Source organism: Oncorhynchus kisutch, linkage group LG12 (assembly GCF_002021735.2).
Source record: "Oncorhynchus kisutch isolate 150728-3 linkage group LG12, Okis_V2, whole genome shotgun sequence".
In the NCBI taxonomy this organism is placed as follows: Eukaryota; Metazoa; Chordata; class Actinopteri; order Salmoniformes; family Salmonidae; genus Oncorhynchus; species Oncorhynchus kisutch.
In genome coordinates, this window is record NC_034185.2 from 26719530 (window position 1) to 26737866 (window position 18337).

Genomic DNA, 18337 nt, shown 5'->3' on the forward strand with positions numbered 1-18337 from the left:
TCCTCTACTCCACTCTGGTGATATACAGAGCTATAGCCCACTCTCCTCTACTCCACACTGGTGATCTACAGAGCTATAACCCACTCTCCTCTACTCCACTCTGGTGATATACAGAGCTATAGCCCACTCTCCTCTACTCCACTCTGGTGATCTACAGAGCTATAACTCACTCTCCTCTACTCCACTCTAGTGATATACAGAGCTATAGCCCACTCTCCTCTACTCCACTCTGGTGATCTACAGAGCTATAACCCACTCTCCTCTACTCCACTCCCTCCATTCTTCCCCTCTCTCTCTCTGATCGACAGTCCTTCACTCCTCCTCTCCTGCTCGATGTCGGGTTGCTTGCAACGGCCAATTAACCCCACTTAACAGTGATTATACAGCCCTCAACACTACAAAGGCTCCTTATGACATGCACTCCCCTCCATATGGATATGGACAGTGAAGCTAAAATTTATACTCCAGCATTTTGGTTTGGAGATCAAATGTTTCATATGAGGCAACAGTACAGAAGGTTGTTTTCATACATATATGTTCTACCGTTTAGAAATGAAGGCACTTTATGTATCTAGTCGGCCCATTTTAGAAAGTCAGAAGTATTTGGAAAAATTCAGTTACAGTCTATTAAAGTAGTCAAACGTTTAGTATTTGTTCCCATATTCCCAGCACTCAATGACAAAATCAAACTTGTGACTCTACAAAGTAGTATATTCTGGTGTGCCTTCTTGGTGACCAATGTGATGTTGTCCTCCCACTTGATACTGTGGGAAATGATGGTCCCCAGGAATTTGAATGATTCAGCCGTGCCAACAGCAGAGCCATCAATCTCAAGGGGGAGAGATGGTGCAGGGTGTTTCCGGAAGTCAACCTCCATATCCATGATTTTTTCTGTGTCGAGTTTCAGGTTATCGTGACTGCACTAGGCCACCAGCCGGTCGACCTCTCCACGGTACATGGACTCATCGATGAGATGAGTGGAAATTTACAGAGGCACAAAGATCATACCCTCCCAAAAATGCTAACCTCCCCTGTTATTGGTAATGGTGAGAGGTTAGCATGTTATGTTGTAGACTTTCTCACTCATCATTATTCATGATTCATTCATGATTTGTCTTAATAATGGTATAATCAGGATTCATTTAGATGGGTTCAGAAACATCACAAAAAAAATGCATCCAATGAGTTTGTAGAGTCACAAGCTTGATGTAATCATTGCATGCTATGAATATGGGAACCAAATATAACACTTTTTGACAACTTTAATAAACTATAAGTGCATTTGTCCAAATATCTATTGACTTCTTCAAATGGGGGGACATTCTGTACTGTCGGCTCATGTGACACATTGTATTCCAAATCCAAATTGCTGGAGTAGAGCCAAATGTAAAATAATTGCTTCACTGTCCAAATACATGGAGGGGAGTGCATGTAGCCTTCAGTACACTCACAATACAATGGAACCAGAGGATCAAATGTTATAAAAAGTTAACAAGGTTTACTAACTGTCTGAAACCATAGCACCAACCCAGAAAATCCGCCAAGTGTTGCTGCCATCAATAGCTACGGTACAGTACGTTCATAATTATACAGTAGCAGTTTGTCCATTATAAAAAGGAATACATTCACTTACTTGAATTAATATGAAGCAGAAAAGGGGTTGAAACTAACTGAAGTTTATCTGGTTGAGCAAATCCAGTGGCCTCTCCAGGCATCCATCATATGAAACGCCTGTCATGTAACGCAATCATGTATGCAATATTGTTCTCCGCCTCAATCATTTGTGTTTGTGACTAATCTGGATATCACTCTCATTTTAGCAGCAGCAAATTTCCTCTGCTGATCAAAAGAGTTCCTACTCTCCAATTACTCTCTCTCTCGTTACAACAGCAACAATAATTAAATGTAGCAAATAATTATACATATTTTCTCTTTAAAATAGACTTGTTCCTCTGAGACCCAATAGCACATGAGTCCAAAGTACATTTAGTTTGTCAAACTTTGTGGATAGATGAAAAGTTGTCCCGAAAGGCTGGACTGGAAGGCCTCTGTAGAATATTAGGCGACACGTGTACACAGGCTCTATTTCTTCACTCCGCATACATTGATTTCCAACGGACTTCACCGAACGGTATAATTGCATTAGAAGCATACAGAGTTGCTACTGCTTTGATAGTCATACAGTAGCTCCAAAACATTTCTACCGACAATTTCCCACTCAGCACCTCTGATATTTGACATGCTTGAAGATAGAGTTTGAGCAGGAAAACCTATTACTAATCAGGTGAAACATGGTTCATGTTCTGAACACAAGAATCTGCGGACCATTCTTGTTTTTTACACATGAAAGGAACAAATGGTTTGAATTCCACTCCAATCCATTCCAATGAAAGCCATGGTCACTACCCCATGGTTACAGGAATAAAACAATCCACAAGTCTCCATATAAAGAGGAGCTAGAGTGACTTCAGATGACACTTGACAATAAAGTAGGCGACTGTTACCTCTGCAGTATTTTGCTACTAGACCTTTGATCCTCAGTCTCTAGGGACACATCAACACCCTTGTTAATGAAGTGCAGGTATCTAGGCAGTGTGCTGCTGCAGAGTGCTGCTGCAGAGTGCTGCTGCTAGCCCCCTTTGATCTAGTGTCCAGTGACATAGCAGAAATCTGCAGGGAGCTGCTCTGCTCCACACACCCCTTTTGGAAGAGTCAACGCATCATGAACACAGAGCTCAGACATGCCTTACTCACCCTTACAGCCTACTAAGAGAGGTAGAACAAGATACAATGACAGAGAAAGGAGGGGCAAAGTGAGGAGATAATGGGTAGACTACTGTATACTAGAGGACCGTATTGATCAAGACACAGGCTAGATGTAGAACAGTGTGTTTCAGTGTGTTTCAACTAATGATAACATGCAGTAGTTCTGCAAGGCGATCTCACACCTCCACTGGCTGCGCATCTCGACGCGTGACACACTAATGGCTCCGTCCAGCCCCCAGCCCCCGCCACGCACCCAACAGTAACTCAGCCGCATCAGGCCTCGGCAAGACACATCTGCTGAGTACATCCTGCATGCAGTACGATTTTTAAAATCGTAGAGATTTGAAAATGTATTTTTCAATGAAAGAGAGCTAGAAGGGGACTTTAAACCCCAAGGCGTAAGAGTTGATTCATTTTTTCTGTCTCATATTTGGGTAAAGCCAGTTTAGCATTTACATGTCCAGCTTAAAAGCCACTAATGTTGGACTAACAAGCTGTTTCTCATTGATTGACAGAGAGAGAGAGATACAGTGCCTTGGAAAAGTATTCAGCCCCCTTGGCGTTTTTCCAATTTTTTTTGCATTACATCCTGTAATTCAAATTGATTTTTATTTGGATTTCCATGTAATGGACACCCAAAAGAGTCCAAATTGGTGAAGTGAAATGAAAAAAATAACTTGTTTCAAAAAATTCTAAAAAATAAAAAGGGAAAAGTGGTGTGTGCATATGTATTCACCCCTTTGCTATGAAACCCCTAAATAAGATCTGGTGCAACCAATTACCTTCAGAAGTGTCACATGATCTGTCACATGATCTCAGTATATATACACCTGTTTTGAAAGGCCTCAGAGTCTGCAACACCACTAAGCAAGGGGTACTACCAAGCAAGCGGCACTATGAAGACCAAGGAGCTCTCCAAACAGGTCAGGGACAAAGTTGTGGAGAAGTACAGATCAGGGTTGGGTTATAAAAAATATCAGAGACTTTGAACATCCCACGGAGAACCATTATATCCATTATTAAAAAATGGAAAGAATATGGCACCACAACAAACCTGCCAAGAGAGGGCCGCCCACCAAAACTCCTAAACCAGGCAAGGAGGGCACTAATCAGAGAGGCAACAAAAAGACCAAAGATAACCCTGAAGGAGCTGCAAAGCTCCACAGCTGTCACGCCCTGACCTTAGTTATCTTTGTTTTCTTTATTATTTTGGTTAGGTCAGGGTGTGACGAGGGTGGTTTGTTTAGTTTTTGTATTGTCTAGGGTTTTTTGTATGTCTAGGGGGGTTTTGTAGTTTAGGTGTTTATGTGTCTATGGTTGCCGAGATTAGTTCTCAATCAGAGGCAGCTGTTTATCGTTGTCTCTGATTGGAGACCATATTTAGGTAGCCATATTCCTTGGGTATTTAGTGGGTTGTTATTCTATGTTTAGTTGCCAGATACCTTCACGGTTCATTTTGTTGTTTTGTATAGTTTTGTTCAGTGTTCGTTCTTTCATTAAAAGGGTTATGTACGCTTTCCACGCTGCACCTTGATCTCCTCTTTATGACGTCCGTGACAGAATAACCCACCATAAAAGGACCAAGCAGCGTGAAAAGGAGGAGCAGCGTTTGATGGACAGCATGGACATGGGACGAAATACTGGACAGTAAAGTATCCTGGATGTGGGAGGAAATACTGGCAGGAGAGGATCGCCTACCATGGAGGCAGGTGGAGATAGCATGGGAGGAACGGCGACGATATGAGGGTACATGGCTAGCACGGAAGCCCGAAAGGCAGCCCCAAGAAATGTTTTGGGGGGGTCACACGAGGAGATGGCACTGAGCCAACTCCTCGTGCTTACTGTGGGGAGCATGTTACTGGTCAGGCACTGTGTTATGCGGTGGAACGCACAGTGTCTCCAGTACGCTATTCTTGCGTTCTATTCCAGCTCCTCACATTGGCTGGGCTAAAATGGGCATCCAGCCAGGAAGGAGGGTGCCGGCTCAGCGCTCCTGGTCTCCAGTATACCTCTTTGGACCAGGATATCCTGCTCCGGCTCTGTGTACTGTGTCTCCAGTGAGTCTGCACAGCCCAGTGCGTCCTGTGCCAGCACCCTGCATTTGCAGGGCAAGAATAAACATCCATCCGGGTCGGGTTGTGTCAGCTCTACACTCCAGACATCCAGTGCGCCTCCACAGTCCAGTACGTCCTGTTCCTCCTCCCCGCACTCGCCCTGAGGTGCGTGTCACCAGCCCGGTACCACCAGTGCCGGCACCACGCACCAGGCCTCCAGTGCGCCTCCAGGGTCCAGTATGCCCTGTTCCTGCTCCTCGCACTCGCCCTGACGTGCGTGTCCCCAGCCCGGTACCAACAGTACCGGCACCATGCACCAGGACTCCAGTGCGCCTCCAGGGTCCAATACGCCCTGTTTCGGCTCCTCGCACTGGCCCTGAGGTGCGTGTCCCCAGTCCGGTACCACCAGTGCCGGCACCACGCACCAGGTCTACAGTGCATCTCAGCAGTCCAGTACTCTCTGTTCCTCCTCCCCGCACTCACCCTGAGGTGCGTGTCCCCAGCCCGGTACCACCAGTGTAGGCACCACGCACCAGGCCTACAGTGCGCCTCTGCAGTCCAGTGCGCCCTGTTCCTGCTCCTCGCACTCACCCTGAGGTGCATGTCCCCAACCTCCAACGACGGGCCACAGTCCGGAACCTCCAACGACGGGCCACAGTCCGGAACCTCCAACGACGGGCCACAGTCCTGAACCTCCAACGACGGTCCCCAGCCCGGGGTCTCCAGCGACGGTCCCCAGCCCGGGGTCTCCGCATGTTGTGTTAATCAAATGATACAAAGCCCCCCAAAATCAATTTTAATTCCAGGGTGTAAGGCAACAAAATAGGAAAAATGCCAAGGAGTGAATACTTTCGCAAGCCACTGCAGACATAGAGAGAGATAGACATAGAGAGAGAGACATAGAGAGAGAGAGAGTGTTTCCCCTGTGGATCCTCTCCTCTCTTCCACTTTTCCCTGGCCACAGCACATTAAAGGCAAAAGGCTCGAGGCAGTACTGGTTGTTTCTTCAGAGTGCATTACAGCACAGAGGGTGTAGATCAGGTTTGTCTGAGACAACACAAGCAGCTCACTGCTGCTGTGACACAGTGCCTGAGGAAAGGCCTCTCTGTGGCCTTGTAGTACGGTAGTAAGGCAATACAGGTACTTTGTATTGTGCAAACAAACTCAACTTGATTCACTCATCTCTCTACAGTACATCAGTGCCTGCACAGCACCATTACAACTGGACGGAATTGCAACATATTCCTCAACGTCAGTAAGACTAAGGAGCTGACCATGGACTACAGGAAACAGGGAGCAGGGGAGGACTTTTACAGCTGCACCTTTGAGAGCATCCTGAGTGATTGTATCACCCTCTGGTATAGCAACTGCACCGCCCTCGACCGGAAGGCCCTACAGAGGCTGGTACAGACGGCCCAGCGCATCAAAGGGGATGAGTACCATCCGGCAGGCGGTCCCGGTGCATCAAGGCTCAGACCAACGGACTCCTAAACAGCTTCTATCCCCTGGTCATAAGACTGTTAAATGGCTAACAACTACTGCTCTCCCTCTCTCACAGACTATTTAGCCTCAATGACTCGATGCCCATCCACAGGTCTCTACACACTGAGACATACACACCTTCACTGTCACTCTTACTCACACGCACACACTCACACACACCCTCACTCACGCAGTCATTACTGAAGCCACATACAGGCACAGACTCCCTCACACCTACACTGCTACTAAAATGATTATTGACTAGATGTATTACTATCATTAGGCTGCTGTTAATTTATTATTGATTGCATTTACCATTAGTATCCATTTATTTATCCTGCTACTGGTCAATATTACTTGTTTGCATGTATATATTATAATTTATATTACCATAAATATTTACATATTCCTGCTACCAGTCACTTTTCAGTCCTGTTTACACAGTTATATTGTTTACTATTAATATTATTATTATTATTTATCCTGCTACCAGTCTCTTTCTCCTAATCCCTTCCTATATGTACATATCTACTATCTACCTACCTCAACTACTCCAATATTCCCGCACACTGTACATTTGGTACTGGCACTGACCCTGCTTACACTCTCCTGTTATTTTTATTCTTTCATTATTATTTCCGATGTATTGTGTTTTTTGTTATAATATTTTGATATTGAATAGTGCATTGTTGGGTAGGGCTTGCAAGTTAAGCATTTCACTGTACTTCACTTCACTGTGCATGTGACAAATCAAATGGGAAACTTTAATGAATCAGTGCAGGATTTCAAACAAACAAATCTCGTTCCAGTCTTGAAGGGAATTCCTTCATTATACTGTACTGATGTTGAGAGAGAGATGAACATTGATTTTATGCAGAGTTCACAATATCCACCAAAGTAAGTTAACGGGCTCAACAGTCTGAACCAATGATTTGGGGGATTTCCAGAAAGACTATCTCGCTCTGTCTAACGATGTCTATGTGCCTGTCTCTATCAGTACATTGTAAATGAAGTAGCCTAATGTACTATATATATATATATATATATACAGCTTCAGGTCTTCTACAAAATATGTGTTTTCTCCATCAGAGCAGTGAAAAGAAAGTATGTCTTTTTTTAATAGTAACTAAATCGGGCAAATATCTTAATGTATATGCATTACCGTGAGAGTGAATCTCACTATCCAACCATAAAATCTAAGCAGCAACAGTTCGGACATCATACACTTGAAATAACCCACACATCAACATAACGACAAACAAACCCATAACCACAGTATAGTATAGCCCCAGGTCTTCAGTGCAGTGTACCTAGCATTGTCGTACTTCCTGGTCCACATCAACAGTCCTTACAAGAGCTTCCTCAAACCACCAAGTCATCTATGGCCCACATTTGACACTGTAGCTACATCATTTGACTACATCACCAGTCGCTTGTGTCTGTACCCTGGTAACATCTACTTTCTCCACGTGAAGCACACATCTTATCTGTCAAGCCCAACCCACCCTACCTCCCTCCCCGCTTCTCTGCAAACTGACAATCCTATGCAAATGGGTTTTTGGAGAGATGAATGTGACGGAGAGGAATGAAACTCTGTACTGAAACATCAAAAGTAGCTCCTCGTTTGAAGAATAAACATGAGGCGCTACGGAAACCACCGGGGACTGTTCTGTGCTCAACCGCTCGCTGAGCACTGATTGGATGTGAGGGAGATTCACCTTGACACTCACATTGGAGAAGAAGAAAAAAAAACAAGGCTTCTTCATCCAGGAGGTTTTCTGCAACCGGGACATTTAACCCTACTCGATTAGGGAGGAAAGGGATGAACAAGGGATGAAAAGTAGATGCAGATGGATGTGTTAAGCGCTGGGGAGGTCAAGGCTGGTATCCAAGTCTTCCTGCTGGGGACCTTTTTATTATTCGACAGCCCGAGTATCAAAGCAGAGGAGTAGAGTAGCTCTTAAGCAGCGCTCTAATCAAAATACTGGAGGCTACAGGGGCAACTCCTGCATGAGTTACCCAAATCAATCGATGACTTACAGAAATAATAAATGCAAACATGAATGAATCGATCCGAGATTAAATTTACAAAATGAGTTTAAATGAATTATTAGATAAATGGAATTCTACTGTTATAATGTACAATCCCTTCATTGCAAGCATACAACACCAACAACAGTCAAATAACACTATGTTCCCACTACTCATATACCAGTTCCATTTCCAATGCCAAACACAGTGCACTGACATTATTCATATTCATTTCAATTGCTTAGCGGAGGCTGTCAATCACCAGTTGGGTGTTATTTCCCTCTCTCCCACTGCCTGGGATCAGAGCTCCAGTTCTTTTGCATAAACTCAAAATATTCTGGAGAGAGAAGTTGGCAATTTCACGCACCTGGGCGAGGGAGGGTGTTGAGGAAACACTCAGTCCTATTCCTTATCACTGTTGAGCTCACAAGGATTTGTTGTTTTTCTGTCAGGATGATGCAAAGCCACATGCAGGATTTGAGGAAGAGTTTTTTTTTATTGACTTATTTTTTATATCTCCTTCTGTAGTGTAATAATGTGGGGCTGGGAACTGGGATGAGCTGTTAGAAAGACAAGAGGATAGTACAGTCAAGTATGAGAGATCTAAGAATATCAGGTAAAAATGTATCTTCAATATCCTGTGAAGACACACACATCTACTAAGACTCTCTAACGTTAATAATCCATGGTAATCCTCTCTTCCTTGGTTGTGTCATCATTTACATTCATATTTCATCATCATTTCTGTGTGCGACATACAGTATAACTGTACAGTTATACTATAACTGTATAGTTATAACAGTATAACTGTATGTCGCTGCAGGGTAGCCTAGTGGTTAGAGTGTTGGCCTAGTAACCAGAAGGTTGCAAGATCGAATCCCCTGAGCTGACAATGTAAAAATGTGTTGCTCTGCCTCTGAACAAGGCAGTTAACCCACTTTTCCTGTTCCTGAAAATAAGAATTTGTTCTTAACTGACTTGCCTAGTAAATAAAGGTAAAAAACAAAAACAAAACTGTGCTCCATTAATAGTGCACACTGAAAGAGGATGTATGCTTTGCCTTTGATTGGGAAACAGCATAACAGGAGGAGTGCAAATGACACAGTGTTCAAAACATTAAGAACACCTTCCTAATATTGAGTTGCACCCCCTTTTGTCCTCAGAACAGCCTCAATTCGTCGGGGTATGGACTCTACAAGGTGTCGAAAGCATTCCACAGGCATGCTGGCCCATGTTGACTCCAATGCTTCCCACAGTTGTGTCAAGTTGGCTGGATGTCCTTCGAGTGGTGGGCCATTTTTGATACCACAGGAAACTGTTGTGCGTGAAAAACACTGCGTTGCAGTTCTTGACACAATCCGGTATTCCTGGCACCTACTACCCTGTTCAAAGGCACAAATATTTTGTCTTGCCTATTCACCCTCTGAATGGCACACATGTCTCAAGCCACGTCTCAATTGTCTCAAGGCTTAAAAATAGTTTTTTAACCTGTTTCCTCCCCCTCATCTACAGTGATTCACTTTAACAGGTGACATCAATAAGGAACCATAGCTTGCACCTGGATTCACCTAGTCAGTCTATGTCATGGAAAGAGCAGGTGTTCCTAATGTTTTGTACACTCAGTGTATAGCTTGATGAGCTAAACTGTGCCTGGTGGTAATACAGTAGGACAGAAGGTCAGAAGGTGTACACTCCTTATGGCTTCATAACCCCACACATTGGGAAACAGCATACAAGGGGTTCTGTTAACTCTCCATGAGCTGAACTGTGCCTGAGTGTAATACAGTAGGTCAGGATGACACTCCCCATCCATTGCCAAACAACATGCTCAAGTGTTGTGAGAAGTCTAGTTTGCTGAGCTAAAAACTATGCGTGGTAGTACAGCCTGGAGAGTCGGGACTGGAGGCTGTCTGTTCAGTCTGTGGTAGTGCAGCCTGAATGACTGGAGGTTGTCTGTAAATCCAGACATGGTGGCATGGCGTGGGTCCAGCCAGGCACCATGGGGGGGTGTGGAATCCTCCATGACTCAACAGCAGACAGAAATGCTCTGATTGGCTTGGAATCACCGGAGCACAGCAGCAGCCCTCCCTCATCTCTATCGCTCTCCATCTCTTCCTATCTTTCCCCCTCTCTATCGCTCTCCATCTCTTCCTATCTTTCCCCCTCTCTATCGCTCTCCATCTCTTCCTATCTTTCCCCCTCTCTATCGCTCTCCATCTCTTCCTATCTTTCCCCCTCTCTATCACTCTCCATCTCTTCCTATCTTTCCCCCTCTATCGCTCTCCATCTCTTCCTATCTTTCCCCCTCTCTATCACTCTCCATCTCTTCCTATCTTTCCCCCTCTCTATCACTCTCCATCTCTTCCTATCTTTTCCCCTCTCTATCACTCTCCATCTCTTCCTATCTTTCCCCCTCTCTATCACTCTCCATCTCTTCCTATCTTTCCCCCTCTATCGCTCTCCATCTCTTCCTATCTTTCCCCCTCTCTATCGCTCTCCATCTCTTCCTATCTTTCCCCCTCTATCACTCTCCATCTCTTCCTATCTTTCCCCCTCTCTATCGCTCTCCATCTCTTCCTATCTTTCCCCCTCTCTATCACTCTCCATCTCTTCCTATCTTTCCCCCTCTCTATCGCTCTCCATCTCTTCCTATCTTTCCCCCTCTCTATCGCTCTCCATCTCTTCCTATCTTTCCCCCTCTCCATCTCTTCCTATCTTTCCCCCTCTCTATCTTCCTCTCATCTACTGTACCGACATTTCATCTCCCTTCAAATTATAGGGGAGGGAGAAAATGGAACTTCTATGTATTTTAGGAGCAGGAATTGAGCAGGGTTGCAGCCTCCTTGCAAATGAACACGCTGGCCTAACCACCTCTGTGCTTCTGCTTCGGTACTCACAGAGGTGTGTGGGGAATGGGGTGGGAGAATGAGACAAAAAAATAAAGAAAGATAGATGAGCAGCACTCTATGGTTGGTTCTGTTGCTGTGACAACACCGCTGTTTTACAGTCACAAACCGAACGGGGCGGGAGAAATAAAACCACCAGCTAGTGCTCCTCTGTGACTGGCTTGCAAAGTACAGCACCTGCTGCCATAAGACAAACCCCACAATCTATCCAAGATCATTTTCTATGTAATATTGTGTGGGGTGACTCATATTCGCAAATGCTGAGAGAATGCACTTGTAACAGACAAGGAACAAGCAATAAACATGTCTACAGTAACATACACATAGTCCATGTAGTGCTGAAGATCCTCTAGGAACGATGAAATCTAATGAATAAGCTTTATGACTCCAGGCAGGGTAGGAAATGAACTTCTGATGTGGTGTTGATGGTGCAGCTCAACACTCTCACTGGGTCAGTACTGCAACAGTCCCCAGGAGTGACAGATGAGCCTAAGGCAGTGTTGACAACAGAGATAAAGAACAAAAACGGCCTCCATTCCAGCAGCCCCAGTATGAAGGAAGTTAGAGGTAGTTTCGCGAGCCAATGCTAACTAGCGTTAGCATGACTGGAAGTGCAATGACTGGAAGTCTACTGGAACAGCTAGCATTCAAAACTACCTCAAACTTCCTTCATACTGGATGCAGAGACATGAAAATGGTATCCATGAGTTCATCTGACCCTTGGTAAATCGATACATCTCGCACTATCCCTTTAATATTTTGAGATACAGTGACTGAAGTACTGTACTCACCCCTGTGCAAAGTCTTGATCAGGGATGGGCAACTTTGATGGGGGTGGGGGCCACACATTTTTTATTTATTTAACCTTAACTTAACTAGGCAAGTCAGTTAAGAACAAATTCTTATTTACAGTGACAGCCTACCAAAAGGCAAAAGACCTCCTGCGGGGAAAATGGCTGGGATAAAATATATATATATATATATATATATAACACATAAATATCACGAGGGGACGCAGTGGCTCGTGGGTCTGCGTACACACATCTATACCCACATATGCAGTCAGAGCCCCCCCCCCGCACTACATCGGATGTAGTGATCACAATATAATAGCCATATCTAGAAAAAACGACATTGTGTATAAGCGAATATACAACATACAAGAGGTTTTGCAATGATTCCGATGTCAAATATGTGAAAAATATTTGTTGGTCTGATGTATGTAATGAGGAACAGCAGCACTTGCAGCATTTATGAAAGGGCTTCTTCCGGTTACTGATAGGCATGCGCCCATCAAGAAACTGACTGTTAGAACTGCCAAATCCCCATGGATAGTTGATGAATTGAAAAACTGTATGGCTGAGAAGGATGAGGCAAAGGGAATCGCAAATAAGACAACACAGCAGATTGGCCAACAAAATCACGTAACTAAACTAAACAAAAAGAAGAAGAAACTATACTATGGAACAAAGATAAATTATATAATGAATGATAGTAAAAATGCTCTGGAGTACCTTAAAAGAAATTCTGGGCAAAAAAGCAAACTCAGCTCCCTCTTTCATTGAGGCAGATGGCTTGTTCTTATCGAAACCCTTTGATATTGCCAACCACTTGAATAACTTTTTTGTTGATAAGATTAGCAAACTTGTAAGCATTACATGCAAACAACAAATGCTGAGCCTTCATATTCATGCATATGGAACCAAATAATGAAAGACAAACGCTGTAGTTTTGAGTTCCGCAAAAATGGTGAGAAAGATGATTTTTAAAAATAAGGACAAGCCACCTGGTACCGACAGTCTGGGTGGTAAATTGCTGAGGTTGGAAGCAGAATACATTGTGACTCCTGTTTGCCACAGCTTCAATTTAATCCTAGAAGTTGGTGTGTGCCCTCAGGCCAGGAGGGAGACAAAGGTCATTCCGCTGCCCAAGAATAGCAAAGCAGCCTTTAATGGTATAAACAGGCGACCAATCAGCCTGTTACCTGCGCTTAGCAAACTTTCGGAAAAAACAGTGTTTGACCAAATATAATGTTATTTTACAGAAAAGAAATTGGCAATGGACTTTCAACATACTTATAGGGAAGAACACGCAACACGCTCAGCACTAACACAAATGACTGATGATTGGCTCTCGCTCATTTTTTAAGTGCCGGAGAGCAATCAAAATGTAAATGATGTCATAATAAATAAAAACATTTACTGACAGATGTACACTATTGAATATCATGATAGAATATGCATAAAATGCATCTTCCAATTGCAACATCTGCCCATGCCCACACATATTGTCTCAAAATAAATATATATTTTTAATACCCTCAAACACCATTTGAAAATAGGCCATGGCATCATCACTGTAAATTATGAATGATAATTCTGCACGTTTTACCAGTGAAAATGTCCAAACTGCATCTGCCTGCCAATCATTTGATCTCAATCAGTTTCATGGGAATGTGCATTTCGATCTTCTTTAAGTGTTTTGTGAGCCAACTAGAGCACTTGATGTTAAACTACAGAGCCCTCCTGTGTTTTGTTTCAGTTGGAGCACATTCAACCTAGTGGTGCACTGTTTTGAGTTTTGGTGGTGTGAGATTTGTTTAGGACTATTCAGCTAACCATCCTAAAATCTCATGAAATGAGATGGTGTTTTTGATGTAACAGCAACAATATACTATGCTATTATACTTGGTTATGTTATGTGGAATACTAATGAATCATTATGTGATCTTCCAAGACATTGGTTCAGCTTTGATTTAACTTTACTGAATGAGCACCATTGTGAGAAGTGCAGCACTACACAGCACTCGGCGCAACTAGCAAACTAATGGTTGCCTACCGCAAAATTTGGTGATGCAGAAACGAGAGACCAGGTATGGCCGTTTAATGAAAATCTGGGAATGTTTGGCCAATATTTGGTTTTAGGGAATGTAAAACACCTAGGAAGGGAGACTTTTCAAGCGGGATTGAGACTGAGTGAAGCAGCAGCAAATGATGTTGAATGAGAAACTAATGAGCATGGAGAGCCTCACAAGTTTGACGAAATGACCTCGTCTAAAAGTATGTGGACACCTGTTTGTCGAACATCTCATTCCAAAATCAGGGCAGTCGGCTTGGGCCATTATTGTTTTATGTTTTTACCAATGACCTTCCACTGACCTTGAATAAAGCCTGTGTGTCTGACGAGTCAACAGTATACACGTCGGCTATGACAGTAAAATGAACAACTGGCACCCTTAACATAGAGCTACAGTCACTTTTAGAATGGGTAACTAGCAATAGGCTGCTGCTAAATATTGCAAAAACTAAAAGCATCGTTTTTGGGACATATCACTCGCTCAACCCTAAACCTCTGATCTATTATTGAATAATGTGGCGTTTAAGCAAGTTGAGGAGACTGAACTGCTAGGTGTAACCCTAGATAGCAAGCTGTGATGGTCAAAACATATAGACTTAATGGTTGCTAACATGGGGAAGAGGTCAGTCCAAGATAAGGCGCTGTGCTGCTTTCTTGACATCTCAATCAACTAGACAGGTCCTAGAGGCCCTAGTTTTGTCGCACCTGGACTACTGCCCAGTTGTGTGGTCATGTGCAAATAAGGACATAGGCATGGTTGTAGTTGGTCCAAAACAGGGCAGCACATATTGCAACTAGATATACATGGAGGGCAAATGCCAATGGCATTCATGTCAATCTCTCCTGGCTCAAGGTTGAGGTGAGATTGACTGCATCACTATTGGTCTTTGTGCAAGGTGATGAAGGTACCGAACTGTCTGTTCAAGCAGTTGGCCCACAGTTCGGACACTCATCGGTACCACACAAGACATGCAACCAGAGGTCTCTTTATATATTATGTATTGTATTTTGCATTGTATTATGTATTGTATTATGTATTGTATTATGTATTGTATTATGTATTGTATTATGTATTGTATTATGTATTGTATTATGTATTGTATTATGCATTGTATTATATATTGTATATGTATATTATGTATTCTATTTGTTGTGTTTTGTTTTCTGTTTGCACCCCATTAAGAGTAGCTGCTGCCCTGGCAGCGGATCCTAATAAAATACAAATATTAAATATACCTTGCTAGCAAAACATTTTAGTGGCCCCCCTCTTTTGTTATGAGGCATAGATAAAATATTGCAGTTTTGAAGCTAATTTGCGGTAATTTTACACATTTTGGCATGGGCAGAGAATTCTTTTTGCAATGTATAACAAATGTAATTCATTCTACTAATTTTGCCATGTGGCGGAGAGAAAATGTTGCAGTTTTACAGCTAATTTCCTTCAATTCTACACATTTTGCCATGGGGCGGAGAGACGTGTTTTTTTAATATGATATCTGAGTTAGAGTGACAAAATCAATGGGGGGCCCCCTGGTCGGTAATTCAGCCATGATAACTACAGGTTTAAATAGCTAGCTAGAGTAATGTTAACTGACATGGGCTAATTGAGTGACTGTCAGTGACTGACATAACAAGAGAGAAACTGCTGATACACAACCAAATTTAGAAATTGCACCTTGTGTATTCTACTATTTTAACTCTCACAAACTAGCGGGCAGTCTAGATATAGAAGACCGTGATCATTTGCTGGTGTTAAAATGTAGGCTAAATGACATATGCACATGAAGTAATAAAGGAAATGTTTTAAATAGGACAGTGTTCAGTGGCTATTTACCTTTCTCAGCAGGCAGCAAATCCTCTCAATGTTCCGGAGTCGCTCTCTCTGTTGGAGCCAAACAGGAAACAGTTACATCACCTGCATTAAATATACATAACGAAACACAACAGTTGTTCTGATGAGGTTCAGCAGTCCAAAAATAGGGTTATTTTACAGACCTTAGTGACAAGATAATGTAGTAAGTCCAACTGTCTAGTCACTAAGGCCTGTAGCATACGTGTTACAAGCTGGGGAGAATCAGGAATGTTTCAGGAGTGTGTTAGGTATACAGGAGTGTTTTGGGTAGCATGATGCCGCTGGCCTGTGAAGCTGGATTTGCATTGTGTTGGCCCACAGTGAGACATGGATGATGCTGGTTCCTACCTTGCCACTTCTGCTGAGCTATAAGCAGACTCTGCATCTTCCTCTGCCTGTGTCTGTCTGTGTGTGGTGCTGGGGCTTTGTGGAGTCAACCCAGCACTGCCTAAAGCACTTGTCTACCCCCCACTTCTTGGCCCAGCGCTCCTCTCTCTGCAGAACTACAGTGCAACCAGAAACTGGCGAGGACATCAAGGGCCATATTTAGAAAACCAATGCCAGGCGACACCATTTCTTGAATGGCGCATGTGAGCAGCATGGCATATGGCGATTACATAGAAACGTTCCCTATTTTGGGTAGTGCTTGTTCCTATGCCTGTTGTGGATGGATACCTCGCCCTGAGAGTCCCAGTCTCTACATGTCTACATGTCTCTATCAGACCAAATTGACTTGGTTGATGTGCAAAATTGTCATACTTGGGATGATGTGTTATCTTGAGGAGAAATTATATATGAATGACACCCAAACAGCCTTATCTTCCTCCGCAGAGTGCTGGTGAAAAGGGGGGGGGGGGGGTTGAATGTTATTTCCCAAAAGCTACATTAATCAAGACTAAACATACATATTTGATTAGTATTTTTGGAGAGAAAAAAACACTACAGAAGAACTTCCTCTGATGGGATGTATAATTCATCATGGAGTCGCCTGTACGCCTCTAAATAATGTAATCTGAGGTAACACTACTGTAGAAAGCCAGTCTAGCGTACATTGGAACTAAGACCATTGCAACGGTTCTACAGGCTCTGTGGGGAAAATGTGCAGTCTGGTGGCTAATCTCCATTTGAGCATCAGCCGTTTTTTTATCTCTCATCTCAAAATCTGATACGACACATAATCTACACGTCAGTCCTCTTGGAATTGTTCTGGGTTAAGACGGTGGAAAATGTCTTCAATTGCCTCCTTTTACTGGACTGTTTTTCTATTTTAAAAGTGCCAAGTGTATTGAGATGTTTTAAATGCACTTTAAAGTTTGACTTTAAGGAAGTCCCCTTCCACGGAGAGAAATGTGCTATTATATTAAGAGTAGAGGTAGGAAAGAGGATGGGGTTGAGGAGACGTCAAATTGAGCTGCGGGTAGTCTCATATGCATACGTGAAGTCAAATCTGCAGAATACTTTGATGTTCTCCAAGCACATTTTGCATTGCTTCCTCCTCCCCATGTCCTCTCACGACCCACTGCAGTAGTTCAGCATATGAAACCACAACATCTATGAGAAGTTACCGTAAATTAGCCCTATTTCGGGACTGCAGCACCTCATTTGGGCGAACCTGAATTTGCCTCAACACATGTTTTCCTCTCCTCTCCCATCTCGAGGAGTATGAACGAGGCCATGCTAATATATTCCAGTGGTAGCCATGGAGACGCCAGATAACTGCCGAGGTATCAACACTTCTCATTAGCAAGCAATTAGACAGGGCTCGCTTTGAAATGCTACTCAGCGAGAATTTGCTTGACAAGCAAGTGTGCTGGGGTACTGTAAATAAGACGCACAAAAGTCAACTGAGGCTCAGGGTGAGAATAGAGAGGAGCGCTAGAGAGGTCAAGGAGCTGTTGAGAGAAGAAGAGGAGTGTTTGACAGTTGAGAAATCCGTCTCTGGAGTGTGTACCTTCACTGTCTAGAGTACACACAGTGCTCTGTCGGAGGAGTGAATGAATATGGGCTAATTACTGGTTCACTTTCTGGAGATGAGTATTTCATATTTTATTCGGATCCCCATTAGCTACAGCCAAAGCTGCAGCTACTCTTCCTGGAGGTCCACACAAAACATGACACAATACAAAAACATGAATAGACAAACAATTCTTCAAGCTCTGTCAAGTTGGTTGCTGATCATTGCTAAACAGACATTTTCATGTCTTGCTATAGATTTCCAAGCCGATTTAAGTCAAAACTGTAAGTAGGCCACTCAGGAACATTCAATGTCAATATAATATCTCAATATTACACATTTTAAATGATGGCTTTAACACAACAAAATGTGGGAAAAGTCAAGGGGTGTGAATACTTTCTGAAGGCACGGACATTCCAACACACACATAGACTAC

The 18337-nt window shown here is 43.3% G+C and overlaps 1 protein-coding gene across 2 annotated transcripts in view; it reads right to left on the bottom strand.

Moving 5' to 3' along the window:
• The window catches only part of LOC109900792 (protein cornichon homolog 3), a 48278-nt gene that overhangs the window by 17243 nt on the left and 12698 nt on the right, over positions 1 to 18337 (bottom strand). For both annotated transcript variants that reach the window (XM_020496614.2, XM_031837247.1), the window contains exon 3: positions 15930 to 15977. In XM_020496614.2, coding sequence (XP_020352203.1) covers positions 15930 to 15977 — 48 coding nt within the window. The remainder of the gene's footprint in view (positions 1 to 15929; positions 15978 to 18337) is intronic.